Source organism: Delphinapterus leucas, chromosome 19 (genome assembly GCF_059928025.1).
Source record: "Delphinapterus leucas isolate spDelLeu-1000000601 "Yukka" chromosome 19, BTC_Dleu_Yukka2, whole genome shotgun sequence".
NCBI classification, from domain to species: Eukaryota; Metazoa; Chordata; class Mammalia; order Artiodactyla; family Monodontidae; genus Delphinapterus; species Delphinapterus leucas.
Window position 1 is genome coordinate 49,551,674 of NC_143147.1, and position 27,823 is coordinate 49,579,496.

Consider the following 27,823-nt stretch of genomic DNA (forward strand, 5'->3'; position numbering starts at 1 on the left):
CTGATCCCAGAGTGCCGTGTTCTCAAGTTCCCTACTGTGAAAGTGCCTGTCTAGAACCACGCTAGGAATAAGGAAGCAGTTTGAGATGCTAATGTCCTTCATTCTGCAGCCCCCAGTAGGTGCCTCTGATCCCCTCTTGACCAGCACAGACATGCTCAGGGCTGAGCATTCCAACTAGAGTTGCCAGATTTAGCAAATAAAAATGAGGATGCCCAGTTAAATTTGAATTTCAGATAAACAACAAATAATTTGTTAGGATAAGTGTATCTCGTGCAATATTTTGTTGGCATTTCCAACAAAAACACGCCTTCCTTCCATCCCCACCCGCACGAGACCCCCGACCGGGTCTTAGTAACTGGGTCAGGAGCTCAAGGTGGAATGCAGGGTGGGGAGGTGGAATTAAGCAGACTAATAAAAGGCCAGGGACAGAGAAGGAACCTTGGATGAATTGGGTGCTGAGTGCCCCGTAAAGAAACAAGGATGTTCTTTGAAGGATTGAGATGTAGGTTTCTACAATTTGACTCTCTCCCCAAACTTGTAGACCCCCTTAAAAGCATGCTTTTCAGACTGGAAAAGATATCTAGAAGATTCGAGAAGGTATGTCAGGGAGTCCTGGAAGCCACAGGTTAAACGCAACACATCCCCCTACTTAACTAACATTTTTACCTGAGGATGCGGTAGGAAAACCATTATTTGATATTAAAACAAATAGGCATGGGATGGAGTAGGATGCAAACGGCCAGGAATGTTTAAGATAAAACCTGCGACTTAAAAGAAAGTTAAGAATGGCAGGCCAAAGCGTTTGCCCCGGACTCCCGGGGGAGGGGCGCCATCACCCTCCTCTGCTTTGGGGGGTTCTCCATGGAAACGGGTGAGAACTGCTGCGGGCAACCCTGGAGTCCGCGCGCTGGCAGCAACGCCACCCAGGCCTGCGCGGAGAGAGGGAGAAAGTGAAGCTGGGAGTTGCCACTCCCAGGGACTTGCTGGAATGCGGTTGGAGGGGGTGCGGGGGGGGGACGAGCTGCGAGTGCGCTGGCTCCCAATCACGGGAGGAGGAGGGGGTGGAGGAGGAGGGCTGCCTTGAGGAAGTACAGGAATGAAGTTGTGGAGCTGAGATTCCTCTTCCATCGTGCCCACAGAGCCGAGAAGACCCCCCGAGGCCGCCGGCCGCCCCTGCACTGGGTGCTCTTTCCGGCGCGAGCGCCCGGCCCCCTCCCCTCGCCCGCCCGGCGCCCTCGCCGCCTGGTCTAGCCGGAGCCATGGGGACGGAGCCGCAGTGAGCACCATGGAGCTGGCGGCCTGGTGCCGCTGGGGGCTCCTCCTCGCCCTCCTGCCCCCCGGAGACGCGGGCACCCAAGGTGGGTCTGGGGTGGGGAGGGCAGGGAGCGGCGACGGGCCCGTGCAGCCTGGGACCCCCGTCTAAATCCCTGGTCAGACGGGAACAGAGGGGCCATCGGAGCTTCCCGACCCGAAGTTTCGGACAGTCCGGGGGCTCAGAGCCGCCAGCCCTCGGGCTCGGAGGGACCAGAGGAGGTGGGGCAGGGGGGCGATTACACCGGAGCGGCTCTAGACGTCCCATTCGAGGGACTTGTGCTTTGCAGACCCCGCGACGGCTCCGGAACTTGTCAAAAGAGGTCTCTGCAATTGTTCAGAAAGTTTCCCTCAAAGGGTGTATTGCAGGGTGTATGTGTGTGTGTGTGTGTGTGTGTGTGTGTGTGTGTGTTTCCCCTTTCTTGAGCCCCCTCAAGCGCCTCTCTCAAAGCCTTTCCAGTTGGCAGCCTCCGCCTCCAGACTGGACTGGGCTGGATTCCTGGGGGTCCCTTCTGCCCGGCCCCCTCCCCGCCCCCTTTCGGCCGACTGGGTTGAGTTACTCCAGCTTCTGGCACGATCGGGGTGTGGAGGGGGGAGGTGGGGAAAGCAACCTGTCCAGCCAGAGCCGGGGAGCAGAGGGTGGCCAGTCTGACTGCAGAGTTGCCTCACGCCGGAGACTGGCGTGGGGGAAGGGGGAGACGTTTGTTTTGAACAAGTCTCGTTAGGGCCGACTTAGGGACTCTGTGCTTTGTGACTTGGAGAGCGTGGGTCACGGAGGGTGGCGGTGGGCTTCCTGGTCTGGGGCATAAAGTGGGAGGGTTCTGAGGGATTCCTGGGCACTTGGAGGGAGGGGGAGGGTAAGGAACGGGGCCAGATGCGGGTATGCCGAGGGCCGGGTTGTCCTGCCTTTTCCTTTGTGCTGTGTATGGGGAAGGGTGCTGGGGTGGGGTGCAGTGTGTGTCTTGCCCCATCTGTCCGTCTGGGTGCAATAACGGTGAAAGCTAACGCGTACTAGAAATACACTGTGTACCAGGTGCTGTGCGTGTTTTGTCTGGGTTCCCTGCTTTCATCCTCAGAACAACCCTGTAAGAGAAGTCCTAACTAGCGTGCCCATTTTCCAGGCTTGAAGACCCGGGCTTCAAGAGGTGAAGTAAGCAGCAAGTAATTGGTGGGTCCCAGATTGGACCCCAGGCAGTGCAACCCCCAACCACAGCTTCAAAATCACTATATTCATCTACCCTGAACACTGGGGGGACGCTGCTGCTCCCTACATCGCCCGGTTGTGGAGAAGACAGAATGAGAATGTTCTAGGAGTAGTGGGTGGTCTTCACGGATCAGGGAGTCTGGAGAAGGGGTGGGTGTCGGGCTGTCTGTGTGTTGCCCGAGGGCCCCCTCTGTCAGAGCTCTGCTGTGTTATCTGAGGGATGTCTATACTAGGGTGTTCTTGAGTTGTGTGGTCTGTGTGTTTGTGTGTCTGGGCTTTGTGTGACCAAACGGCAGTCTCCCTGCTGAACTCTGCCCTCTCAAGGAACTCCCTCAAGAGCTGCTGTGAATAGCGGGAGGTGCCCCCGCGCAGCCTTCTCTCTGAGGAAGGAGGCTCCTCTTTCCCAGGAGCCTCCCCTTCCCCTCCCTGTTTCCCAGGCAGGTGTCTTCACCCCTGACCTTCTGAGAAGCGTGAGGTGAGGCAGGCGAGGCTGGGCTGTCAGGCTGAGCCGCAGCCCTCCTCACCTGGGCCTGGGAGTCGAGCAGGGGGAGGGTGGCCGGGTTGTTGCAGTGCTGGGATCTGAGGGGTCGGTTCTCCCGCCATCGACAGGGAGCTTCTCAGGTCTTCCTCACCCCTCGGCCTGCAGTGCTGGGTGCAGAGAGAGGTGTTGGGTGTGTTGTGCAGGGGAATGGCTAAAACGGCAGAGCCCAACTCAGCTGCCTCTAGCACGCCCGGTATATGCCAGGGCTGAGGGCTGGTGCAGGCATGTGGGGGAAAGGGAGATGGGGAAGGCCCAGAGGGTTGGGATTTTCTTTTCTTAGAGGTCAAGGTTTTGTAAAGTGCAGCAAACACATCTTGCAGAGCTCATAGTTTAATTCCTGAATGATTCTCCCAACAGCCTCCTTCTTTTTGCTATACTCAGGGAAAGTAACCTCATTTTAATATTTAAGAAAAAAAATAATTGAAAGATAGGATCAAATGCCGAAAGAGAAAATACATTGTATTACAAAGTCAAACACAGAGCACTGTTAATTTTCTCTGGGTTTGGAATTACCCGGACTCCTGCTCTATGATCTTCTCTTGCCTTAACTTTTAGAAAAGTACAGCGTGCTTCCTATTTGCCTGGTTCTCATCCATTACAGTTTCATTTCATCTCTGCGACAATCCTGTGAAGTAGGTGCATGGATGAGGAAACTGAAGTTCAAAGAAACGAAGTGACTTAGCCAAGGCTTCCCAGCGACCCAGTAATGTCCAGGGCATTTTTAGACTCTGACGAGGAGGCATTAAGAGTTGATCAAAGTCTTATTCCCTTCGACAGGAATCGGTTAAGCAAAGCCTCAGGGGCAGTCAGGTGGCCAGACTCCGGTAGAGGTGCTATTTTGTTATTTAGGTGAATGACCTCCCTTATCTAGGCTTTAGAAAATGAGGGTGAGCTGCTCCTCGCCCCCCACCAGGTTCCCTCTTGGCTTTGGAGTCCTCTCCTTCCCTGTACCAGCCCGTGTCTGCCTTCCTCTTGGGCCCTCCTGGCATGGCAGGGGACTGAGGGCTGGACCAGGCCAGAGGCCAGTGGGACCTACAGGGCTACGGGTGAGGGAGGGACCAGTGTCGGGCTGGGGCTGGGGAGCTGGTGTAGGGCCAGGCTGGTTGTGCCTGGCCCTGGGTGCTGGGGTGACCTGGAAAGAGATCCCCCTCCCTGCCCTGTGGGAAACCCCTCTGGGGTGACACCCCTATCTCTTAATAGGCCACCTTTCCTCCCCACCCCTGGGAAGAGAGCCGAGACAGGGTGAGGGGTGCGTGCTGTCTTAAGGAGTGGGAGAATTATTATAGCCAATGTTGTGTTGCCCCAGCTCTGTTTACAAAGCCTTGTCACGTTTACAGACTGTTTCTTGATTCATTACCTCATTTAACTCTCATGTAATTTCTCTGCAGAGTAAGAGTTGTCATCATCCCCCACTCACAGTCAAGGTCAGGTCAGTAAATATTCATTGAGTGCCTGCTAAGTCACCGGCACTGCTGGACGTAGAGGTGAATCTGATTTGACCTCTGCCCTTGAGATCCAGGGACTTGATCAAGGTCACACCGTGAGTGGCCCAGCTAGGGTTGTGGCCTAATGACCCGAGCCCCGGCCCCAGGCGTGTGTGGTGGGTGAGTCCTGGTGTCACTGGAATGGGCTCTGGCCCCACGGGTCTGGGGGAGGTGAGCTTTGGGGATGCAGGTAGTGTTCATGGAAACCAAAGGAAGTGTTGGCTTTCGTGCTGGTGAGCGAGAGAGGCAGCTGGGGCTGAAGCCTGGTGGGGAAGAAAGAACCCACTTGAGAGCCCCCCAGAGCTGGGACCTGACCACTAACACCCAGCTAGAGGGACATGGCGGCCGTGACCAGCCTCTGAAGAGAGGGCTGGACATGGTGACCTCAACTGGTCCCTTTTGGTTTGGAGACTCTTGATTGGAGTTCATTTATTCATTCATTCATTCATTCATCCCGCAAACACTTATCCAGGGCTCACTGTGGCCCTGGCTCCGGTCACACTGACTGCCCCAGAGATCTGGAGGGCGAGGCTCCCGAGGGACAGGTGCTCCAGAGACAAAGCGCTCCCCTGTGTGGAACAGGACCTCCTACCCCCGCCCCAGAAAATCAGTGAGGGGCAGAGTGGATATGGGGACCATGGCGAGGACTGGGGAGGGGGAGATGAGTGAGGAGATGGGAGGGGGAGGGAGGTGTGGAGGTAGAGGAGGTGTCAGGTTGGAGGGTATTAGCCCCCAAGCCTCCAGCTCCCTGGGAGTAGGTCTCAGGGTCCCAACTTTACCACCTGTTGCAAACATTTAGTCTGAATCAGACTCAAAAACAGACACAAACAAACTCGTGGGGCGGGGCTGCTGCTCCTTCTGGTCCACCCACCCAGCTCAGCCACTCGGCCCTGCCCGAAGCCTATAATATAATCAGTGGCATCAACAGAGCTGGTGTGTATTTACCTCTGAACAGGGTGTGGGGAGGGGTGTGTGTGCAGTTAGGTCTAGTGGAAGGAATGTGGGATTTGAAGTCGGCGCAGACTCGAGTTCAAATCCCCCCTCTATTGCTCACAGGCTTTCTGATCTTGGGAGAATAACCCCTGGCAACCTCAGTTTCCTTCTTTGCAAGACCGAGGTTGTAGTCGCAGCCTCTGGAGGATGAGGCTCCACCCGGAGTGCCTGCCCAGCGTTCCCTTGTTGTTTTCCTATTGCCTGGCTACTGCAGCTGGTGTCCCTTCGAGGCGGCAGAGGGCACAGGGCGTGGAGACGGGCCCCTGCCCCCGGCTTGGGCCAGGGCCTTGGGGTCTGGGCCTGGAGACAGCTGTGCCTGCAAAGCAGCTGAAGCTGCTGAGGCTGGGGGAGGTCCTGGCCGCGGGCGTTATTTTGGGCCTGGCCTGCCATCCCCGGCTCCTGTTTCTCTTGGGAGTCTGGGGGGAGGGACCCTTGAGTTCTATTTCTGGGTCCTCCCATTCCTCCCTCTTTGCTTCCTTCCCTATCTGGCCAGAGGGGTGGGAACAGAGACCACTCTAGGTGCTCCTGGGAGGCTGCCAGCTAGTGGCCATTGGCCCAGGCCAGAACCCTGGGGGCTTGTCCCACCAGCCTTTCCCCCGATTTCTGGAGGCAGGGGGTATCTCTTGTTACCCCCCAGGATTTGACCTTAGGCTCCAAGCTGCTGGGAGAGCAGGGGATCAGACCTCAAAGTCAGCCACTGTGCTGTCCCCCTGAATCTGCACGTGGTCCGTGGGAGGTGGCGTGGGGACCAACAGGAACTGGGCAGCTGAGGCACCTGTGGATCTGGGGGTGCACCCCACCCACCTCCCCCTGGCACACCCTCCTGGGCAAGATGTGCCAGGTGATTCATCTTCTCACCAGAGCAGAAAAACGGGTTTAACTGGGCACTTTAATCTCCCCCACTGCTGGCAAGCATGGTGCCGGCCGTTGCCCAGAGCGCCCCCTTACCCGGGGTAGTTTACCCCTTCTAGTATCCCTGGGCTTAGTGAGTACTTCTGGTCTCAGGGACACTGGGCTGGGGTCCAGGTGGACTGGGCGGCAGTTCATCTTGACGCCCCTTGGCTGGCGGTTGGCACCAGGCAGGTACACAGGGCTGACGTAATGCCCTTGTGGCAGGAGTTTCGTGGCATAGATTCTGCCAGCTGGTTCTGGAGTCTTGCCCTGAGGAGGTGGCAAGGGTGAGGTACCAGCGTAGGAGCCTTTGGAGTAGGCGGCACTCTGGCTCAGCATGTGCAGCTCGGGTCCGGATGCCCATCTGATGTTCCTTTTCTCTGCCTGGGGGAATTCCAGAAGTCCCTGCAGTGACCAGGACCCTGGTGGTCCCCATGCCCCAGCTATGACTCCAGCTGACCCTCCTTCCCCACTTTCTGGGTGGCATTGCGGGGGTGGATATCCCTTGCCAGGAGGTTGGCACGTGGGTGGCGTTGTTTGTTCGGGAGAGGGTCAAGGGGTATCCAGAGGATTCATGATTCATCATTGCCTCTCTTGGGGGATTTTTACCCGTTGGCCCTGAGTTGTGCCTTTGGGACAAAGGGAGGCTTTCTTTGCCAGCCAACACTCCGGATCGAACAGGCAAGCTCCCTAAGGCTGGCACAGCGAGACACCCTCTGGATGCTCAGGATGGGCCGAGTCAGGGGAGCTTCTCCCCTGATGTCCCTCCTCTTCCCAAATTTGCAAACTTTCTTTTGCTGTTGCACGTTCTGTGGGTACAAGGGACACGGGAGGAGGGATCCTTCCGTTGTGCTTTCTCGCTGTCTGCGGTGGCATGACTCTGGCGAGTAGGTTGGCAGAGGTGGCCAGGTTGGCAAAGCTCACTGGGCAGCGCCCTCTGACCCATCTTCTCTCTCCTGACAGTGTGCACTGGCACAGACATGAAGCTGCGGCTGCCGGCCAGTCCCAACACCCACCTGGACATGCTCCGCCACCTCTACCAGGGCTGTCAGGTGGTGCAGGGTAACCTGGAGCTCACCTACCTGCCCGCTAATGCTAGCCTCTCCTTCCTGCAGGTGAGGCCCATGGGCAAAACCCAGCCAGGCCCTGTTTCCTGCTGGGCTGAGCCCTCTGCTTGCAGATGGGTTGTAGAAGAGTGTTCCCCACCCTATATTTCCTCTTTTGTTGTGGCTCCTCAACTGGGAAGTCCTTTCTGTTGTCTAACCCCCATCCATCCTACTGCAAGACCAGTTGACTCCTTCTCTACAACGTGGCTGGCCGTGGACATCTCTGGGTGGAATGCACCCGTTCCTCTGCTAAATTTTTTGCTCTCTTGCCAGCATGATCACCTTCCATTGTCCAACTGCCCCAGCCACTGTCCCCCTCCTACCCGGAGTAATGCAAGGGCTGGCCGGTTCCTGGTCCAGTTCTGCCACTGACAAGCCATGTGAATGTGGTCTAGGCCCTTGGCTTCACTGGATCTCAGTTTCCCTATCTGTATATTGGGAGCAACAGACATGCTTGAACTCCCTGGGGGGCCCATTTTGAAATCACATGGAAAATGTATGTGAAAGGGTCAGGAGCAGGAGAGAGAATGGAAACCAGCCTCTGCGTTGTGTCCATGGTGCCCTGGAGCGGGGCCTCAGGTGCGATGCTTAGTCTGTCAGATCACAAACATCACCTCGTCCAGGCCTTTCCTTTACAGATGAAGAAACTGAGATGCAGAGAGGGTGGGGCGCTTGCTTACAGATTAGAGTGTCCCCCCGCCATTTTCTTTCTTGATCGTACTAGAATCTGGTTCGGGGATGTGGGGAGTGGCCTTGATCTCCATTTTATGCCTGAGGGAGCAGGACTGGTCAGTGGCTGGGGGCCTTGCCCAAGATCCCCGAGCACAGGGTAACCTTGAGGAGGCCTTGGGGGGAGGGGTGGGTGGTAGTGGTCCAGGGCCTGGACCTGCCTTAGCCCTACCCTACCCTGTTCCCTCCCAGGAGATCCAGGAGGTGCAGGGCTACGTGCTCATCGCTCACAACCAAGTGAGTCAGGTCCCCCTGCAGAGGCTGCGGATCGTGCGAGGCACCCAGCTGTTTGAGGACAACTATGCCCTGGCCGTGCTGGACAACGGAGGCCTTCTGGAAAGTGCCACCCCTGCTGCACGCGCTGCTCCGGGAGGGCTGCAGGAGCTGCAGCTGCGAAGCCTCACAGGTGGTCATCCTTATCCTTGAAACTCTCTGCTGGTTATTGAGAACTGACCAGGGCCCCTGTCAGCCACGGGGATGCTTCGTGTGAATAAGAACTGGGGTCCCTTCCGGATGGATGCAAGTGGAGCTAGGGGAGGCGCCCTTGTGAGGATTCGAAAAAGATTTCCCTTCTTCCCAGGAAGTCACAGCTTGTGCCAGCCCACATAGCTTGATAGGACGCAGGCTGGGTTTTTGCCCGCCTCTTGGCTGAATGCACACGTACAGTGAACAACCTATGTAACTGTACGTGGCAGCCTTGGAGCTGACAGTGTCCCAGACTCTGAGTGCCTGGTGCTTTACCTGCATAACCCCATTTCAGTCGTGCTTTAATCTTGCAAGGGAAGCATCAGTGTTATTCTCGTTTTACAGATGAGAAAACTGAGGTTTACAGAGGATGAGTGACTTGCTTGAGGTTACACAGCGAGTTAGTGGTGGTGAGGCTGGATTTCACATTCTCTTTTAACTGCTAGGCAATGTGCACAGAGTAGAGGTGGAGGAGAGGAGACGGTGACACGGACAGCTCACTCCGCCCCGGATCTCCGTTTGTTCACGTGTGGGGTGGTGTTGGTAGGGCTAAAAGATGCTGAAGGAGTCTCCTCGGCTCCCTGAGGAGCCTGGGGCGTGTTTAAGAGCCCCACCCCCCTTTCAGAAGGCAGGCAGGCCCCGAGGGAGGTCAGAAGGTGACCTGATTATTGCCCGCCCCACAGAGATCCTGAAGGGAGGGGTCTCGATCCAGCGGAACCCCCAGCTCTGCCACCAGGACACGATTGTGTGGAAGGACATCTTCCACAGGAACAACCAGCTGGCCCTCATGCTGATAGACACCAACCGCTCACGGGCCTGTAAGCCACGCCCCTCGCCGCCTGCAGCCGCCTCTCTTTCTCACGCAGCGCACCGACCCCAAACTCCTGGCTTACTCCACGCCCCCGCTCCCGCTGCACTAACACCACCCATTTCCTCTTTCTCTGTGTCTCTTCATCTCTGCGGTTCTCTGCCCTGTCTCCCTCTGCTTCCAGATCGTGCCTCCGGTTTTGGAGTCCTCTCCTCCTGCCTGCGTCTCTCGCTCACTGTGCGTTCTGTCTCCTGGTCTCTGTCTCTCTCACTGCAGTTCTGTGTCTCTCCCCAGGCCCACCCTGTTCTCCAGCTTGTAAAGCTCCCCACTGCTGGGGAGAAAGTTCCAAGGACTGTCAGAGCTGTGAGTTATAGGGAGGCCCAGAATCTGGGGGCAGGGGCTGGGTGGGAATAAAGGTGACATGGCGGGTGGGTGCCGGGCCTCGGCATCTTCCTTGAGGCAGGAAGTCTCCCCAGAAGGTGATGCTGGTGAAGGGGCCCGGTGCCTAGGCTGCCGCCCAGCCCTCATCCTGCCCTTTGCCCAACAGTGACGCGAACCGTCTGTGCCAGCGGCTGTGCCCGCTGTAAGGGCCCGCAGCCCACCGACTGCTGCCACGAGCAGTGTGCTGCTGGCTGCACGGGCCCCAAGCACTCTGACTGTCTGGTACGTGCCCCCGGCGCCCCAGCCCTCGGGGTGCAAGGGGAGGGGCGTCCCGCCTGGTGCTGCCCTTAACCCTCTGGCACACCAGGGCAAAACAGCCCAGTGCCCACCAGCTGCCTGTCCCCCAGGCCTGCCTCCACTTCAACCACAGTGGCATCTGTGAGCTGCACTGCCCAGCTCTGGTCACCTACAACACGGACACCTTCGAGTCCATGCCCAACCCCGAGGGCCGTTATACCTTCGGCGCCAGCTGCGTGACCACCTGTCCTTGTGAGTGCCGGGGAGAGACGTACTTTTAGTAGTTTTGCTGGGGACTTTGGTTTATGTAAATGCAAGCATGTTGTGAGCACTGTCCGCCCCTGGCTTCGGAGAGCTGGTCACGGCAGTTCGTACTGAGCTGCCTCGTTCTTTCAACAGCAGTGGAGCAGGTGGCAGTACAGAATAGCAGCTAAGAGCCCACGCACAGAAGCCAGACTGCCTGGGTCTGAGATCTGGCTCTGCCCCTTATTAGTCACGTGACCTTCTTGCTGTGTCTCGGTTTCCTTATCTGTTAAGTGGGGGCCAAAATAGTCCCATCCTCACCAGGTGGTTATAAAGTTTGAATGAGTTAATATTTGCAAGGCTCTTATAACTGTGCCCAGCCAATACTAAGCACCCCTAAATGTTGATTTTTAGATAGATCAGAGTTTTATTTACTAGCTCCCCTATTTACTGATGGGCATTTAGGGACTGGCCTCAGACCTGGCGACCTCTTTCCTCCTGTCACAGGAGACAGCAGTGGGCTCTCGGGTCCTGGCTGTACCCTCCCCATGGTGGGTGAGAGTACGGAGTGTAGAGCTAGATCATTTGGGTTCACATCCTGGCTCCTCCACTTACTAGCACAGGGACCTTAAGGAATTTAAACAGAAAACTCTGTGCTTTCGTTTCCCTTTTGGCAAAATGGGAATCTAACGGTGCCTACCGCACAGGGTTGTCGTGAGGAGTGGACGAGTGTCCAGGGCTCAGATATGGTGTAAGGGCATTTCGGTATCGGTTGATATCATTCTTATTGTACTCCCTGGGCATGGTCACACAGCTTATGGTGGTGGGGGGCGGTGCTGAAAGGCCAGGGCACGTGGACAGACGATCTTGATCTCCTCAGACAACTACCTGTCCACGGACGTGGGATCCTGCACCCTGGTTTGTCCCCTGAACAACCAAGAGGTGACAGCTGAGGATGGAACCCAGCGGTGTGAGAAATGCAGCAAGCCCTGTGCCCGAGGTACCCAGTGGCCGCCCCCTGCACACCCAGCCTGGCCTAGCCCGCTGTGCCACCCTCCCTCAGACCCTCCTGGGACCCAGTCCTGTTCTCCCACTGACTCTGCCCCTGGCCCTCCCCTGAGCACTCCCACAAGCTCCCCCATGTCTCTGCCAATGTGAGGAGGGGGCATGGGGCCCCAGGAGGGGACTGTGGACAGGACCCAGGAGGTTGAATTCCTGGTGCTCCATGTGGAGGCTGAGGTGCCCCCCTGCCCCCCTCCCCACAGTGTGCTATGGTCTGGGCATGGAACACCTGCGGGAGGTGAGGGCGGTCACCAGTGCCAACATCCAGGAGTTTGCTGGCTGCAAGAAGATCTTTGGGAGCCTGGCGTTTCTGCCGGAGAGCTTTGAGGGGTAAGGATACTCAGAGTTAAGGGTGGGCACATGGCCTGAGGCAGCATCAGGGCAGTCACTGAATCCTGAGGCCCCAGAAGTGGAAGCATTTCTCGGGGATGGCGGGAGACAGAGGTGGGAGGCCAGGGATGCAAAGGAAGCAGGTGGAAGACCAGCAGGGACTTTGGAGGGGGGAGTTTTTCTTTTTGTTTGCTTGTCTTTGGCCGCGCCGCGCGACTTGCTGGATCTTAGTTCACCAACCAGGGATTGAACCCAGGCCCTTGACAATGAAAGCGAGGAGTCCTAACCCCTGGACTGCCAGGGAATTCCTGGGATTTTTCTCATAAATGACATGTTATCTATGAACATGCACTTGTATGGAGGTCACACCATCCAGATAAAGTAAAATTCTCTTTGAGTTCATAGTAGCTTTATTCATAATGGCCCCAAACTGGAAATAATGCAAATGTATATCAATAGCTGAAGGAATCAATAAAGCTGACCCTTGGACATCACGGGTTTGAACTGCGTGGGTCCACTTAAATGTGAACTTTTTTTCAATAAATCCGTACGGCAGTACTACACAGTCCGGGGTTGCTTGAATCTGGAACCATGGATGCAGAGGGCTGACTGTAAAGTTATACTTGGATTTTCGACTTGTGGGGGGTTGGTGCCGTAACCCAGGCGTTGTTCAAGGGTCAACTGTAAAAGGTGGTATATCCATACAGTGAAATTCTCAGCAGTAAAAGAAATGGCCTACTGATGCGTGAAACAACATGAATGTGTCTCAAAAACATTATGTTAAGCAAAATAAGTCAGACAAGAGACAGTCCACACTGTATGATTCCCTCTGCTCTAGAATAGGCAAAACCACTGTGTGGTGAGAGAAATCAGAACAGTGATTGCGCCAGGGTGAGGGCCTGGAAAGGGACACAAAGGAAATTTCTGGGGTGATGGAAATGTTCTGTATACCAGTTGGGCTGGTGGATAGGTGAGTGAATGCATTTGACGAAACTCATTAAACTCCACACTAAAAATCTGCAATTTATTGTATGTGAATTATACTTCAATAAAAATATGTATTAAAAAAGGAGAACATTCCCTTCAACACTTTCTCCACCTTTACTCCCCTTTCTAGAGGAGACCACTCTTAACAGTTTGTGTGTGTTCTTCTAGACCATTCATACGTATACGGATACACACGCACAGAGAAACGTAGTGTTAGTAATTTGGGGGGAAAGGTTGATTTAAAATGGGAGCCTGTTGTGAATATTGTCTGCCCCTGGCTTTGGAGAGCCGGTTATGACAGTTAGTTCATGTCCAGCTGCCTTGTTCTTTCCACAGCTGTGGAAGAGGTGGCAGCAAAGAATAGCAGCTAAGAGCCCGGGCTGCCTGGGTTTGAGACCTGGCTTCTACCACTTACTAATCATGTGACCTTCTTGCTGGGTCTCAGTTTCCTCATCCGTTAAATGGGGGCAAAAATAGTCCCGCCCTCATAAGGTGTTATAAAATTTAAATGAGTTAATATTTGTAAAGCTGTAACCGTGCCCAGCAGACACTACACGCTCCTGAATGTTAGTTTTCCGTGTGTAGTCTGGATAGATCAGGATTATATTTAATAGCTCCCATTTACTGATGTTTAGGTATTTAATTAAAATTTTTAAAATTTAATTAATAAAATATTAATGAATCAATTAATTTAATTAAAATTTTTTTAAATTAAAAAATTTTAATTTAAAAAAATTTTTAATTTTTAAAATTTTTAAAATTTTTTAAATTAAAAAAAATTTTTTAAATTTCCTTAGTTTTTTTATTTTCCCTCGAACAAACAGTTCTCCTTTGCACATGCCTTTGGGAACAGGGGCCAGTGTCTCTCTAGGCCACATTCCTAGAAGTAGAATTTCTAGATCAAAGGATATAAATATTGTTTTGATATTTGCCAAGCCAGGGCCTGGGCTTTGAAGTTCAGGATGGGAGCAGCCGGGCTCGATGGGCAACGGGTTTAAGTGGAGGGGAGGCTGGGGAGGATGGCAGGGCCAGCTCGTGGAGGGGGGTCTTACCCACCCCCTTCTTGGCCCTCTCCTAATCCTCCTTCTAGGGACCGAGCCTCCAACACTGCCCCCCTACAGCCTGAGCAGCTCAGAGTATTTGAGTCTCTGGAGGAGATCACAGGTGAGCTCTGTCTCTCTGAATCCTGCTTCGATGGGGCTGGGAGGTCTTCGTCCTGTCCCCGCACCCCTAGCCTCACCCTGTGTCTGCAGGTTACCTGTACATCTCAGCGTGGCCAGACAGCCTGCCGGACCTCCACGTCTTCCAGAATCTGCGAGTAATCCGGGGACGAGTTCTGCATGAGTGAGCACCAGGGGAGGGAGGCCTGACGGAGGAGGAGCTGCCCCGGGAGGCCCGGGAGAAGCTCTGAGCGTGTAGGGGGGGAATGGGGGTTCTTCCAGCAGCAGCATTCCCATGGAAGTTTGCAGCGTGTGATGGGGACAGGAGGAAGGCGAGCGCAGCCCTTGCTGAGGGGGGAGGGTCAGTGGTGCGTTGCCCCCCTGCATTTGAGCACTCCCCCTCCCACAGTGGTGCCTACTCGCTGACCCTGCAAGGGCTGGGCATCCGCTGGCTGGGGCTGCGCTCGCTGCGGGAACTGGGCAGTGGGCTGGCCCTCATCCACCGCAACGCCCGCCTCTGCTTTGTACACACGGTGCCCTGGGACCAGCTCTTCCGGAACCCCCACCAGGCCCTGCTCCACAGTGCCAACCGGCCAGAGGTCGAGTGCGGTAAGACAGGGAGCCCAGCACTGCTGCTCAGGCGTGCCCACGGGCCTCTGGCAGCAGCAGTCTGGGACTTACTTGTGCGTGTGCACTGCCCGTCCCTGGTGCACCATCCTTGACATAGCTCTGGTTGGCCTGGCCTCTTGGCATGGCTTCTAGCAGGGTCCTGCCACACTGTCTTGGCATCCCTCCCTTCCCTTTCCTCTCTGTTCCTGGAACCTCAGAACTCTTTCTCTCCCTGCTTTGCGTGGCACCTATCCCCACCTCTCCAGCTCAGAGCCATGCCCACAGACTCTTCCCCCAGCTCCCTGGAGTCTCCCTTGAGAGTCCCCTCTGACCCCTTCCTCCTCACTGCAGTGGGCGAGGGCCTGGCCTGCTACCCGCTGTGTGCCCACGGGCACTGCTGGGGTCCAGGGCCCACCCAGTGCGTCAACTGCAGCCAGTTCCTTCGGGGCCAGCAGTGCGTGGAAGAATGCCGAGTACTGCAGGGGTATGCGGGGCAGAGGAGGGGGCGGCCGGGCTGGGGGGTGCACAGGGGCTCCTTCCAGACCCCTTCACTGGCCGTCCTCTCCTCAGGCTCCCCCGGGAGTACGTGAAGGACAGGTACTGTCTTCCGTGCCACCCCGAGTGTCAGCCCCAGAATGGCTCAGTGACCTGCTTTGGCTCGGTGAGGTGCTGGTGCGCTCAGAGCTGGGTGGAGGGAAGCAGGGCAGGGTTGGGGGTGCTGCCAGGGACCTGGCCAAGTCCAGTAAAATACCCCTGGGGAGGACTCCAAGCCCAGACCTGAACAGTAGGAGGGTGGTAGGAGGGTGGAAGGTGGCTGGGATGCTGGGGACAGCAAGAGTTGCGGACGCTGAGGCCCTTCAGACCATGCAAAGGGCCCAGGGAAGCCTGTGCCCTTGGCCGTGGCTGTGCTAAGGTGGTTAGACCTGGGGGCTTAGACATCAGGTGACCTGGATTCAAATCCAGGCCCCACTTGCACTGGCTCATTCGTAAAATGAACGTTATACTAGTACCTACCCCATTGGGATGCAGTGAGAATTAACTCAAAATAGGGTTTGGCACAGTGCCCGAGCACAGGAAAAAGGCTTCACAAGTTAGCTACTATTATTACTTGCTGTTATACCTTAGGTAATACACTCCCCCCACCCCACCAGGCCTGGGGATCAAGCTTTGAAGGTGGGGAGCTGGGTGCAGAACAGGGGCAGCAGACACAGCAGGTATGGGGCTGTCCCAGGAGCAAGGTGGACAGTGCTGCTGAGTGACTGAGGGAAGCACAGAGGGGACCCAAGGGCCTGATCCTGCTGCCCTGGGGGTGTCGGTGCCAGCCCCCCACAAACCCTTCCTCCCCTCCCAGGAGGCTGACCAGTGTGTGGCTTGCACCCACTACAAGGATCCTCCCTTCTGCGTGGCTCGCTGCCCCAGTGGTGTGAAGCCTGACCTCTCCTTCATGCCCATCTGGAAGTTCCCAGATGAGGAGGGCATGTGCCAGCCATGCCCCATCAACTGCACCCACTCGTGAGTCTGAGGGCCTTTTCCACGGAAAGAAAGGCTTCGTTCCAGGACCCTCTCTGGGGCTCTTATTCTAAAAGTGGGACAACTCTGCCTTTGCTTACCCCAAGACCCTTAATTTTTCATATCTTTTTTTTCTGACCACAAAAGTAACACGTGGTTAAAAATTTTTTAATTAAAGCATGAAAGTGAATAGTATTAGCAATTCTATCCACTGTTAATAACTTGCAATGTTTTTCCTCCAGTTTTTTAATCTATGCACACACTAGCATACGTATTATTATTATAACATAAAGTATATGTTTATATATTATTATTATTATTCTCCAGTTTTTATCTGTGCACATTCTAGTATATCCTTCTTTTTACCAAAATGGGATCATAGACCATACATATTGTTTGGAAATTGCTTTTTCTCACTCAGCATTGCAATTTTGCTTGCAATGTTTTTCCATGTCCTAACACAGTGATCTGCCCTGTTCTTTTTATGTTTTTCACTTAGTTGTTAATTACACATGGAATACATGCATACATTCTTGTGATACACATTTTCAGCAGTATCAAAGTATAAACACTGTAAAGCAGAAGTGCCCTTTCATCCACTCCCCCACCCACCCAGTCCCCCACCCTCCCCTCCCTGGGGAGAACCACCAGATCACTCTGGTGTGCTCTACACATTTACATAAATGCATTTTACATTTATGTTAGGTTGAAGATTGCTGTTTTGGGAAGTCAAAAATGATCAAGAAACAGCAGTTTCATCTAGCTCATCTATTTCTCAGCAATTTCATCTGACTCACATATAATCAGTTTTGGTTTTTGTGTGTGTGCATTTTTTAATGTAAACAGGATAGTACTCTACATATAGTTCTGCACTTTGCTTCCCCTCCGTCCCGGCACTTTATGTATCTTGGAGGTTCTTTCTTGTGAGTGCACATGAACCTACCTCCTTTTTTTTTTTTTTTTTTTTAACTACTCAATCTGCTATATGGATGTAGTATTATTTAACCATGTCCCTGTTCGAGGGATATTCATTGAACTTGTCTCCTTTTTTTGGTGGGGGGGCGTGCAGTTTATTGCACTTGAGCTCCATGTACAAGTGAGCATTTTGTACATGCCCCCTAGTGTACAGGTGTTGGCATTTTTAGGGTCTATCCTGAGAGGTGGAACTGCTGGGTCACAGTATTGTCAAACTGTCCTCGGTGCAGGTTGTGCCCAACTACTACCCTGGCATCCTCTACAGAGGGGATAGCCAAGCTTTTGGACTTGATGCTCCTCTGGGTGCCCCCCACTTCCTACCCAAGACAGGGAGGTGCAGGGGATGCAGGTTTGCAGATTGGAGAAGGCCTCCCCTGTGGGGTGGTAGAAAGAGCCCTGGTAACCTTGAGCCCAGTTTCTGCCTTTGTCAATTAGGGATCATAACCCAGCTACACCCACCTCTGGGGATATTGTGAGGCTGAGTGAGTGCAAGAGGTGGTTCCCAGCCTTGTTGACAGGACTCTCTCTTCTGCAGCTGTGTGGACCTGGATGACAAGGGCTGCCCCACTGAGCAGAGAGCCAGGTCAGCCTGGTCCCCAGGACACATCCCATGTTGCCCCTCAGTCCCCCTCCGGCCCCTGAGTGGTCACTGCTGTAGGGAGGGGGTCTCCTGACATGACACATGTCCCTCCCCAGCCCACTCTTCCACTAAGGACCCTCCTTTCAATTAGCTTCAACCAGTGGACGGAGGACCTGCTCGGGATGCTTGGGGGGCAGGGAACAGGAAAAGATGGCGAAGACACCCAGCACCTCCCCACCCTCGAGTAGGTAGGGGTCTCCTAAGGGACACAGGCAGCCTGCAACTCCCTGGGACTCAAGGCATGTTGAGAAGAGAGCGCAACTGCAGCACTGAGGATGGGACAATGAATTCTTACCTGGGGTCAGTGGGAGGCTTCAAGGAGGAGGTGGCATGGGAGCCAGGTCTTGAAAGAGGGGCAGGTATGTCACTTGCATTAGGAGGAAAGCAACCAGGCAGCATGGTGAGAGGGGTCAGGACAATCTAGGATGTGTTTGCTGAAGGTTCTGCTGTGGTGGGCCACTGAGTAAGCTCAGAGGAGGGAGTAAGGGGTGAAGTCCGAATCAGGTTAGGGCAGAATCTTGGAGGGCATAGGCTCTCCCTCACTATGAGGCCACAAGCCCTGTGATGTCCATCACTGCCATCACTGGACTTGATTTCTAGGCAGTGGGGTGTTTCGGGAAGGGCTTTGGGGAGAAAAACAGATTGGAGTATGTCCTAGGTAAGCACTTGTCCATGACACAAGCGTTCATTAGAGATCTGTGATGTGCCAGCCCTTGGCTAAGCAAGGGAAGGGGGCAAGGATGACAATGATGTAGGGTCAGCACCCAGTAGATCCTTCTATCCCAGGATGAGCTGAGTCTTGAAAGATGACCTCATGCAGAAATGATGGTCCAGGTAGAATTAACAAAGGCTGGGAGGTGTGGAAATCATGACCTATGGGTGGAAAATTTGGCTAGAATATCAGAATCACTGGGTGCACATTCCCCACCTCATACCACAATCAGAATCTCTGGAGGGTAGGGCTCCAGACTCTTGCATATTGACAAGCTCCCTGGTGATTTTTTGTCAGGAAGTTTGAGAATCCTGGGCAAGAGCATAGAGAATTTGGAGATGTGGGTGGAGAGGGTTTTGAATGCCCAGCAAGGAGTCTGGACTTCATCCTGGAGGCAGTAAGGAGCAGAGGGAGGTTTCTGAGTAGGTGAAACAGGACGGGAGCCTGCACGTCACCCTTCCAACTTCCCTTTCCAAACGCCAGTGACCTTCATGCCCCTCCATGGGACCCCTCCATCCCTCCTGCCCCAGACTGGTCCCCAATCCCTGACCCTGGCTCCTGCCCCCAGCCCTGTGACGTCCATCATTGCCGCTGTGGTGGGCATTCTGCTGGTCGTCGTCGTGGGGCTGGTCTTCGGCATCCTCGTCAAGCGGCGGCGGCAGAAGATCCGGAAGTACACGATGCGGAGGCTGCTGCAGGAGACAGAGGTGAGGCGGTTAGAGGGCCTCTCGCGTGGCTTGGGGTCTGCAGCCCGGCCCGCGGCACTGACGCACCACCCCTTCACCTCAGCTGGTGGAGCCCCTGACACCGAGCGGAGCCATGCCAAATCAGGCTCAGATGCGGATCCTGAAAGAGACAGAGCTGAGGAAGGTGAAGGTGCTTGGATCCGGAGCTTTTGGTACCGTCTACAAGGTCAGGGGTGGGGCCAAAGTCCTGGGTGGGCGGTCCCAGAGGATGCGGTCAGGGCGGGGACGAGGGTTCTGTCTGGGAGACAGCCAGGGGCTGGGGGCGGTTACGTATAAGGGGATAGGGAGTGGGCTGAAATGGCGAGTTTGTTGCTAAATAATGGGGTTGGCCCAAGGGTGGGGAAGGATTGGGAGCACAAGTAGTGACCCCTTGGACGACTGCAGGTTGGATCTGGCCCACCCTCTTCCTGCTCACATCCTCCTCTCTCTGCCCAGGGCATCTGGATCCCCGATGGGGAAAATGTGAAAATCCCAGTGGCCATCAAAGTGTTGAGGGAAAACACATCCCCCAAAGCCAACAAAGAAATCTTGGACGTAAGCCCTTACACCCTCTCCAGCTGGGAGCACAGTGGGGACCCCCTGGCTGCAGGTGTGGGCTGTGGGCTCTGTTTTCACTGGGGTTTTAGGAGACACTTTGTGATCCCCCAGATCTCTACTCTTAACCTCCTGAGTCTGTGGGCCATGGTTCTGGTTTGTGACGAATGGGGTTGGATTGAGTGAGGGTCCCCAGTCACGGCTCAGCCCTCGGGAGGGGTGTGTGGTGGTTTGGGGGCTAGTGGTTTCCCATACCCTCTCAGTGTGTACCCTTGCTCCCAGGAAGCATATGTGATGGCCGGTGTAGGGTCCCCATATGTGTCCCGCCTTCTGGGCATCTGCCTGACATCCACGGTGCAGCTGGTGACACAGCTTATGCCCTATGGCTGCCTCCTAGACCACGTCCGGGAGCACCGCGGGCGCCTGGGCTCCCAGGACCTGCTGAACTGGTGTGTGCAGATTGCCAAGGTATGCACTTTGGGGGCCGGGGCTCTGCGGGTGCCCTTGGGAGCAAGCCTCTGTCTCCACTCAGAGCTAGGATGAGGAGGTTTCCTGGGAGAGTTCTGGCAGAGCGAGGTCCACACAGATGCCTCTGACCCCAGGGGATGAGCTACTTGGAGGATGTGCGGCTCGTGCACAGGGACCTGGCTGCCCGGAATGTGCTGGTCAAGAGTCCCAACCATGTCAAGATTACAGACTTTGGGCTGGCTCGGCTGCTGGACATTGATGAGACAGAGTACCATGCGGATGGGGGCAAGGTCAGAGGAGGGAGCAGAGTGAAGCAAGGGGGAGTGGGGTCTGGCCCCTGGGAGAACTCAGAACGGCCACCTCCCCACCACACCTGGTTGGAGCACTTCCTTCTCTGCTCTCCCAGGTGCCCATCAAGTGGATGGCGTTGGAGTCCATTCTCCGCCGGCGGTTCACCCACCAGAGTGATGTGTGGAGCTATGGTGTGTGATGGGGTGGGTTGGAAGGGTGGACACAGAGCCGTGGCCCTGGGGGGGATGCGGGTGGAAGGATGAGAGCTGGGATGGAGCGAATTAATGGACACTTTAGCATGAAGGAAGGAAGGGGCTGCCAGTGCCTCAGTCTGCCAGGGACTGCGGAAAGACTGGGTATCTCCTGCCCTTGACACTGCATCCCTCCCCTCCTTCCCCCATGGTGCCAGGCTCTTGGATAGAGCCTCTGGGGCTCAGTACACTAAAGCTCCCTCTGGTCCCCCCACCTCTTGACCCCGTCTCTGCCCCAGGTGTGACTGTGTGGGAGCTGATGACTTTTGGGGCCAAACCTTACGATGGGATCCCAGCCCGGGAGATCCCTGACCTCCTGGAGAAGGGGGAACGGCTGCCCCAGCCCCCCATCTGCACCATTGATGTCTACATGATCATGGTCAAATGTGCGTGGTTGAGCTGGGTCGGCTGCTTGGAGGAGTGGGAGGGCCTGGGTGGAGGGGCCTACAAGGGGCATGGGAGGGGGCCAAGAGCAGGATATGTTTAATGCAGCCTCAAAAGGGTCTCACTTCCCTTTACAGTACCAGTCCAGAGGAGCTATCAAGGACCAGCTAGAAAGAAACTTAATGCAAAATAAAAAGGGGAAACTAGTAGAGATTCTCAAAGGTTCTCCCTCAGGATCCGAGTCTGGTACCTCTTCTCTACCACCTGAGGGCTTTGGACTCTAGTAACTGGGGTTGTCTAGGCCGGGGGTGGGGGTGAGGGGCTCTGCACACAGGCTGCAGCCAGAACTGAGATGCTGGACTCCTGCCCACCCCCAGGTTGGATGATTGACTCTGAATGTCGGCCAAGGTTCCGGGAGTTGGTGGCCGAATTCTCCCGCATGGCCAGGGACCCCCAGCGCTTTGTGGTCATCCAGGTACTGGGCCTTTCCACGCCATCCCTGCCTATGGCTAAGATCACTCTCCCTTAGAGGGAGGAAAGGGAGACGATTCCTGGGTCCCAGGCTTCCAAGCCCAGCCCTTGCCTGACTCGTCAGACCTCTGGTACTCCCTGAGCCTCCCTCGGGAGGCTGGGCTGGGGAGGGGCTGCCACGCTCTGTCTCCCGCCTCCCCAGAATGAAGACTTGGGCCCTACCAGCCCCTTGGACAGCACCTTCTACCGCTCACTGCTGGAGGATGATGACATGGGGGACCTGGTGGATGCTGAGGAGTACCTGGTACCCCAGCAAGGCTTCTTCTGCCCAGACCCTGCCCCGGGCTCTGGGGGCACAGCCCACCGCAGGCACCGCAGCACATCCACCAGGGTCAGTGCCCCCTGTCACAGTGTGGTGGGTGTGTCTGGTTACTTCCCCCGACCCCAGTGGACTAGAGTCCCTTTCTCCAATGTCCCCCAACCATCACCTCTCATGGAGGAGACCCCAATATCCCCAAGAAGGATTCCTACTGCTTTCCAACTGTGACCCCACTCTTGCCACAGTGACTGTGTCAAACCCCGAAGGCAACTTCCTTTTATCTCTTGTGACCCTGTCACCTCCCGTGGAGTCTCCATCATGAATGACCCCCATCATGACCTTCTCTCTCGTCCTCAGAGTGGCGGTGGTGAGCTGACGCTGGGTCTGGAGCCCTCGGAGGAGGAGCCCCCCAGGTCTCCACTGGCACCTTCCGAAGGGGCTGGCTCTGATGTGTTTGACGGCGACTTGGGAATGGGGGCAGCCAAGGGGCTGCAGAACCTCCCCCAACATGACTCCAGCCCTCTACAGCGGTACAGCGAGGACCCCACAGTACCGCTTCCTCCCGAGACCGATGGCTACGTTGCCCCCCTGACCTGCAGCCCCCAGCCCGGTATGGAGTCCAGGCCCGAGCTGAGAGGTTGGGAGGTGGGGATTGGGGGTGCTCAGCCCAGGGCCCACTATGGGGGCAGGGGCAGCACCCAGAACACACGGGCTCCTCCCCCTAACAAGCCTCGTTCTCTTGTCCTTTCAGAATACGTGAACCAGCCAGAGGTTCGGCCACAGCCCCCCTCACCCCTAGAGGGTCCTCGGCCTCCTCCTCGACCTGCCGGTTCCACTCTGGAAAGGCCCAAGACTCTCTCCCCTGGGAAGAATGGGGTTGTCAAAGACATTTTTGCCTTTGGGGCTGCCGTGGAGAACCCCGAGTACTTGGCACCCCGGGGCAGGGCTGCCCCTCAGTCCCACTCTTCTCCGGCCTTCAGCCCAGCCTTTGACAACCTCTATTACTGGGACCAGGACCCATCAGAGCGGGGATCTCCACCCAGCACCTTTGAAGGGACCCCTACGGCAGAGAACCCTGAGTACCTGGGTCTGGACATGCCAGTATGAGCCAAAAGGCCCAGGCCGCTGAGGCCCTGCTGGCCCCTCAGGGAGTGTGGAAGGCCTGACTTACGGCCCGCGTCGGGACGAGGCAGGGAGAGGGCCCTTGGATCACATCCAGGGCGGCCTGCCATGCCAGCAATCTTCCTTCCTCTTCCAACTCGTAGGTGGCTGAGAGCCGCCCAGCCTGGCTGGAAGAGGGGGCGGCACTGGGGAGTCCTGACTGATGCTGGAGCCCTGGCCCAGCCACCAGGGTCCACTGGATGCCACAGCCAGTCTCCTTACCTGCGGGAGCAGCCCAGCCTGACTTCTTCCAGAACCTGACACTGAAGGACAGGGAAGCTGAGCCTAGGAAGGGAAGAGGCCCCAAGAGGGTGTCTAGGAACCAGAGCAGAGACTCCCTGAGACCTAGCTCTGCCCCTAAGAAGAAGGGGACAGAAGGGGAAGGCAGCGCCCAGATCCGGTCCCTGTACAGAGTGCTTTTCTGGTTTTGTGTTTACTTATGTTTTTTTGGTTGTTTTATTATTTTTTTAAAGATGAAATAAGGACTCGGTGGAGAGTGGGTATTGTGGAAGCGGGGTTGGGGGGGGCAGTCCCTGGGGTTGTGGGAGGAATGTCCCTTCTCCATACCCACTTTCTCCATTTGCAAATATATTTTGGAAAACAGCTGGACACAAGCCTATGTCTGGGGTGGCTCTGAGCCATCCCTTTACTGCTCACCTCTTAACCTACATTCAGTTCATCTTGCCTGGAGGGACTGGCTAGGAATCTTCAGAAAGCTTGAATGAGGAGCCTACTGCCAGTTTCCTGGCTCCTGGGTTGGGGGGAAACTGGTTGGGATTCTGACCTGAGAGCCCTTTGATGACCAGATCATTCTTGTTTAGAAAAAGAGAAACTCCTAAGGCCACCCACCAGAATGGGGTGATTTCCTCCCTGTAGGTAGGGGTAGTCGGGGAAGGATGGAGGAAAGAAGAGGCCGTGCCTACTGTGTGACTCATTTTCCTTGCCTTGGCAAGGAAATCGTTGAATTAGAAGTAGCTATCCAGAAAAAACCCACCCAGACAGCACGATCACGTTGGTGGTATAAAGGTTGGGCTGGCCTCTGTCTCCCTCTCCTCCCTTCCCACAGTCCCAAACTGGACATAAAAACACACACTAGTGGGCACTGGTGTTTGCAGTGCCACTTTATTGCCAACAGCTGACATTGCCTGGGGTCAGTGGAAAATAAATTAGAACTATGGTAGCATCTGACAGGTATGGCTAAGCTAGAGAGGGGAGCAGGTTTTTGTGGGCACTGATCCTGGGAAAGGGGTATAAGGTGGCTGTAGAAATGTCCACGGAGAGGGTCTTCTCTTTCACCCCTAAGACCGCAGAACCCTCCTGGTACCCAAAGGGGCAAAGCGGAGGCCAGGGTCTCTTAGCTATGGGGAGCTAAGTGAGGTGAAAGAGGCAGTAGGGAGCCCTCAGCAGAACCAAAGGGGTGACCAAGGCTTGGATCCCAGAAGAGAACAGGAACCCAGAATCACGTGTAGTCACAGGATGGTGCAGGGAGGGCGGCTATTGGTGATCTTTTCTAGGGGTTCTCCGTTACTGGCTCTTCGGATGGCCTCAATGAGCTAGAAGGCAGAGATGTGGAATGGGACGATGCGTTCATTGTAGGGTCAGGGTGAACCAGGGGTCTTCCCAGCATGGCAAGTACTCACATCTTTCTCATAAGGAAAGCCTCCATTCTCCAGCTTGGAGAACACCAGCTGTCCATTGATTTCGATCTCAAAGGCCCCTGGTATTAAATAAACGGATGAATGAACTGTATGCTGAGAACAGGCAAAAGTCAGGGGAGGCCCTCCACACTCCTTAGACTTAACACAGGCTCCTCCTTCATGTCCTTCACGGGCCCCATCCGCTTCCTTTGAACTTGGCTTCCTAACTCAATAGAGGGTTCCCTCCCCTCCAACCCTACACTTCAGCCTCACCCATTTTTCCCAACAGGCTTCATCTGTAACCCCCCCCCACTCAAGTTACACGGACATTTTACTATGTGCCAGACACTGCTGGGCGCTATATAAAACAGCCAGTGCCAGAGCTAGAAAGTGGTAGAGCTGGGGTTTAGAACACTGACTCAGCAGGTGTTCTGCGGCCTCACCTGTGCCCCCCAGGCGCGACTCGATCTCGATGCCAGGATACTGCTCCTTCACGGCACTCGCCAGCTCCAGGTAGGTCGCCTCGAAGCCGCAGGGTTCACTAGGGAGAAGATACCTGAGGTCCGCTTGGGTTTCGGGGACGGTACCTCCGGTGGACCCACCCTCCTCCGGCCCGGATTCCCCCACTGGCCGGAGCCCCTCACCAGTACTCAACCACGATGCGGACCCCACTGCCCGGTTCGACCTCCCCGGGAGGGGGCGCTGCGGACGCCGGCCCTGTCTCCCCGCTCATTACTGCCGGCTCCCCACAGCAGCTGCTTCCGGGTGTGACGCGACGCCGCAGGCACGTGACGGGGCGGGGCCGCGCGTTACATCCGGGCGCCCCCTTCAGGCGGCTGCTGCTGCTTTGTTTTGACACTGTCACCAGCTGGAGAGCTAGGCTGCGAGGACGGGACCAGACCAACTTTCCTGGCCTGCGTTCTCAGCGCCCGACTTGACCCGCACCTAGTGTCCGCTGGACTTCACGGTCTTATTTAATCTAATGACGTGTCTTAGACTGCAAAGCGCTTTCCAGTTTACAAAAGGAAGAGAAAGTGGGGCAAGCGGACCCAGGGCCTGGGGTTGGCTGATGGTATGGAGTAGTTGCCATTTCTCACTAGTTGATGGCATTTTATTTTATTTTATTTTTAATTAATTATTTTGGCAGCGTTGGGTCTTCGTTGCTGCCCGCTGGCTTTCTCTAGTTGCAGCGAGCGGGGGCTACTCTTTGTTGCAGTAAGTGGGCTTCTCATTGCAGTGGCTTCTCTTGTTGCGGAGCACAGGCTGTAGGCGCGTGGGCTTCAGTAGTTGTGGCACGTGGGCTCAATAGTTGTGGCCCAAGGACTCTAGAGCGCAGGCTCGTAGTTGTGGCGCACGGGCTTAGCTGCTTCTCGGCTGGTGGGATCTTCCCAGACCAGGGCTCGAACCTGTGTCCCCTGCATTGGCCGGCGGATTTTTAACCACTGCACCACCAGGGAAGTCCCACTGATGGTATTTTAAACCACTCCACAGTTACACACTCAGGTACTTCTCCTAAGCTCTAAACTGCAGGCACAGTCTGGGCAGTCGCCACCAGCCTTCCGCCTTCTGGAACCTTAGGCTTTGATGCTTCGATTTCGCAGGCTCTGTGCTGCCATCGCATGCATCCAGTTCCTGCACCTCCCCGTCTCATCCTAGCCCCGCTACAGAGCTGGCTTCTTTATTCCCATCTTGTAACTCTAGAAATGGAGGCTGTCTCCCTGCCTCTACTCTCCTTGGAGTCTCACCATAATATCCTCACATTCATTTTTAAACAATTCGATGACTTATAGAGTTATGCAGCCATCACCGCACATTTCCACCAACATGAAAAAGTCCCACCTGTGTACTTGCAGTCAATCCAGCGCCCGGCTCCAGCCCTAAGCCACCACTGATCTGATTTCTGTCTATAAACTTGCCTCTTCTGGATATTCTTATACATGAACTAATATGCAGTCTTTTGCTTCTGACTTCTTCCACTCCGTTTAAAGTTTTTGAGGTTCATCCATGCTGTAGCATGTACCAGTAGTCTGTTCCTTTCAGTTGCTGAGTAATATCCCAATGTATGGATGTACTGTTTTATTTATCTGTTCAATACCAGTTGATGGACATTTTGAGTTTCCAGTTTGGGGCTGTTTTGAGTAATGCTGCTATGAATGTTCATGTAAGTGTCTTTGTATGTGCATGTGTTTTTACTTGGGTAGATTCCTACGAGTAGACTTGCTAGGTTGTATGGAAAGTTTATGTTTATCTTAAGCAATGGTCAAACTGTTTTTCAAAGTGGCTGCACCATTTTACATTCCTACCAGCAATATATGACAATTTGTTTCCTCATATCCTTGTCAAGACTTGTTGTCTGTCTCTTTCATTATAGCCATCCTGATGGGAGTGAGGTGGTTTTAATTTGCATCGCTCTAATAACTAATGATCTTGAGCACCTTTTCATGTGCTTATGAGCCACTCATATATCTTATTTGGAAAAACACTTATTCAAATCTTTTTTTTTTTTTTTTTTTTTGCGGTACGCGGGCCTCTCACTGTTGTGGCTTCTCCCGTTGCAGAGCACAGGCTCTGGACGCGCAGGCTCGGCGACCATGGCTCACGGGCCCAGCCATGGCATGTGGGATCTTCCCGGACCGGGGCACGAACCCGTGTCCCCTGCATCGGCAGGCAGACTCTCAACCACTCTGCCACCAGGGAAGCCCTATATGTGGATTTTTAAAAGTACGTAATACAGTACTACATGATCCAAGGTTGATTGAATCTGTAGATGGAAACTGGATAGGGAGGGCTGGTTGTAAAGTTATACTCAGATTTTCAACTGCTCAGGGGTTGTTGCTGCCCCTAACCCCTGTATTGTTCAGGGGTCAACGCTATTCTGGATACAAAGTCCCTAATCAAACATACGACTTGCAATTATTTTCCTCCAGTCTTCCACAGGTTTGTTTTTTTTTCTTTTTTTTTAAATTTTCTTAATGATGTCTTTTGAAGTGCACAGTTTAAAAATTTTGGTAAAGTATAATTTATAAATTTTTTCTTTTGTCATTTGTGCTTTTGCTGTTGCATCTGAGATCTCTGCCTAACACAAGGTAGGAAGATTTTCCTGCATAATTTCTTCTAGAAGTTT

The 27,823-nt window shown here is 54.8% G+C and overlaps 2 protein-coding genes across 11 annotated transcripts; one reads left to right on the top strand and one right to left on the bottom strand.

The window, feature by feature from the left end:
• Nucleotides 1–1,050: 1,050 nt before the first annotated feature.
• ERBB2 (erb-b2 receptor tyrosine kinase 2) lies at nucleotides 1,051–25,662 on the top strand. Of its 10 annotated transcripts, XR_016389002.1 has the most exons (29): nucleotides 2,195–3,905; nucleotides 4,445–4,485; nucleotides 7,388–7,539; nucleotides 8,452–8,665; nucleotides 9,408–9,542; nucleotides 9,827–9,895; nucleotides 10,080–10,195; nucleotides 10,321–10,462; nucleotides 11,334–11,453; nucleotides 11,719–11,845; nucleotides 13,923–13,996; nucleotides 14,086–14,176; nucleotides 14,402–14,601; nucleotides 14,953–15,085; nucleotides 15,172–15,262; nucleotides 15,953–16,113; nucleotides 17,621–17,668; nucleotides 19,006–19,144; nucleotides 19,227–19,349; nucleotides 19,619–19,717; nucleotides 20,000–20,185; nucleotides 20,320–20,475; nucleotides 20,592–20,667; nucleotides 20,967–21,113; nucleotides 21,489–21,586; nucleotides 21,785–21,973; nucleotides 22,259–22,511; nucleotides 22,653–23,486; nucleotides 24,989–25,662. XR_016389002.1 is itself a non-coding variant. In XM_089901199.1 (28 exons), the coding sequence occupies exons 3-28, from the start codon at nucleotides 7,405–7,407 to the stop codon at nucleotides 23,006–23,008; spliced, it is 3,678 nt and encodes a 1,225-aa protein (XP_089757325.1). In that variant the 5' UTR covers nucleotides 1,257–1,358; nucleotides 4,445–4,485; nucleotides 7,388–7,404; the 3' UTR covers nucleotides 23,009–23,667. The 10 variants fall into 10 exon arrangements, 9 of the variants coding, with proteins under 9 accessions (XP_089757326.1, XP_022413562.2, XP_089757321.1 ...); XM_089901199.1 differs by lacking the exons at nucleotides 2,195–3,905; nucleotides 24,989–25,662 and adding an exon at nucleotides 1,257–1,358 and having other exon boundaries at nucleotides 22,653–23,667; XM_089901194.1 differs by lacking the exon at nucleotides 24,989–25,662 and having other exon boundaries at nucleotides 2,194–3,905; nucleotides 19,227–19,307; nucleotides 22,653–23,667.
• On the bottom strand, nucleotides 24,166–25,477 carry MIEN1 (migration and invasion enhancer 1). Its single transcript, XM_022557855.2, has 4 exons — nucleotides 25,344–25,477; nucleotides 25,143–25,240; nucleotides 24,703–24,779; nucleotides 24,166–24,615 (listed from the first exon to the last, which is right to left on the bottom strand). The coding sequence occupies exons 1-4, from the start codon at nucleotides 25,430–25,432 to the stop codon at nucleotides 24,532–24,534; spliced, it is 348 nt and encodes a 115-aa protein (XP_022413563.1). The 5' UTR covers nucleotides 25,433–25,477; the 3' UTR covers nucleotides 24,166–24,531.
• Nucleotides 25,663–27,823: the final 2,161 nt, after the last annotated feature.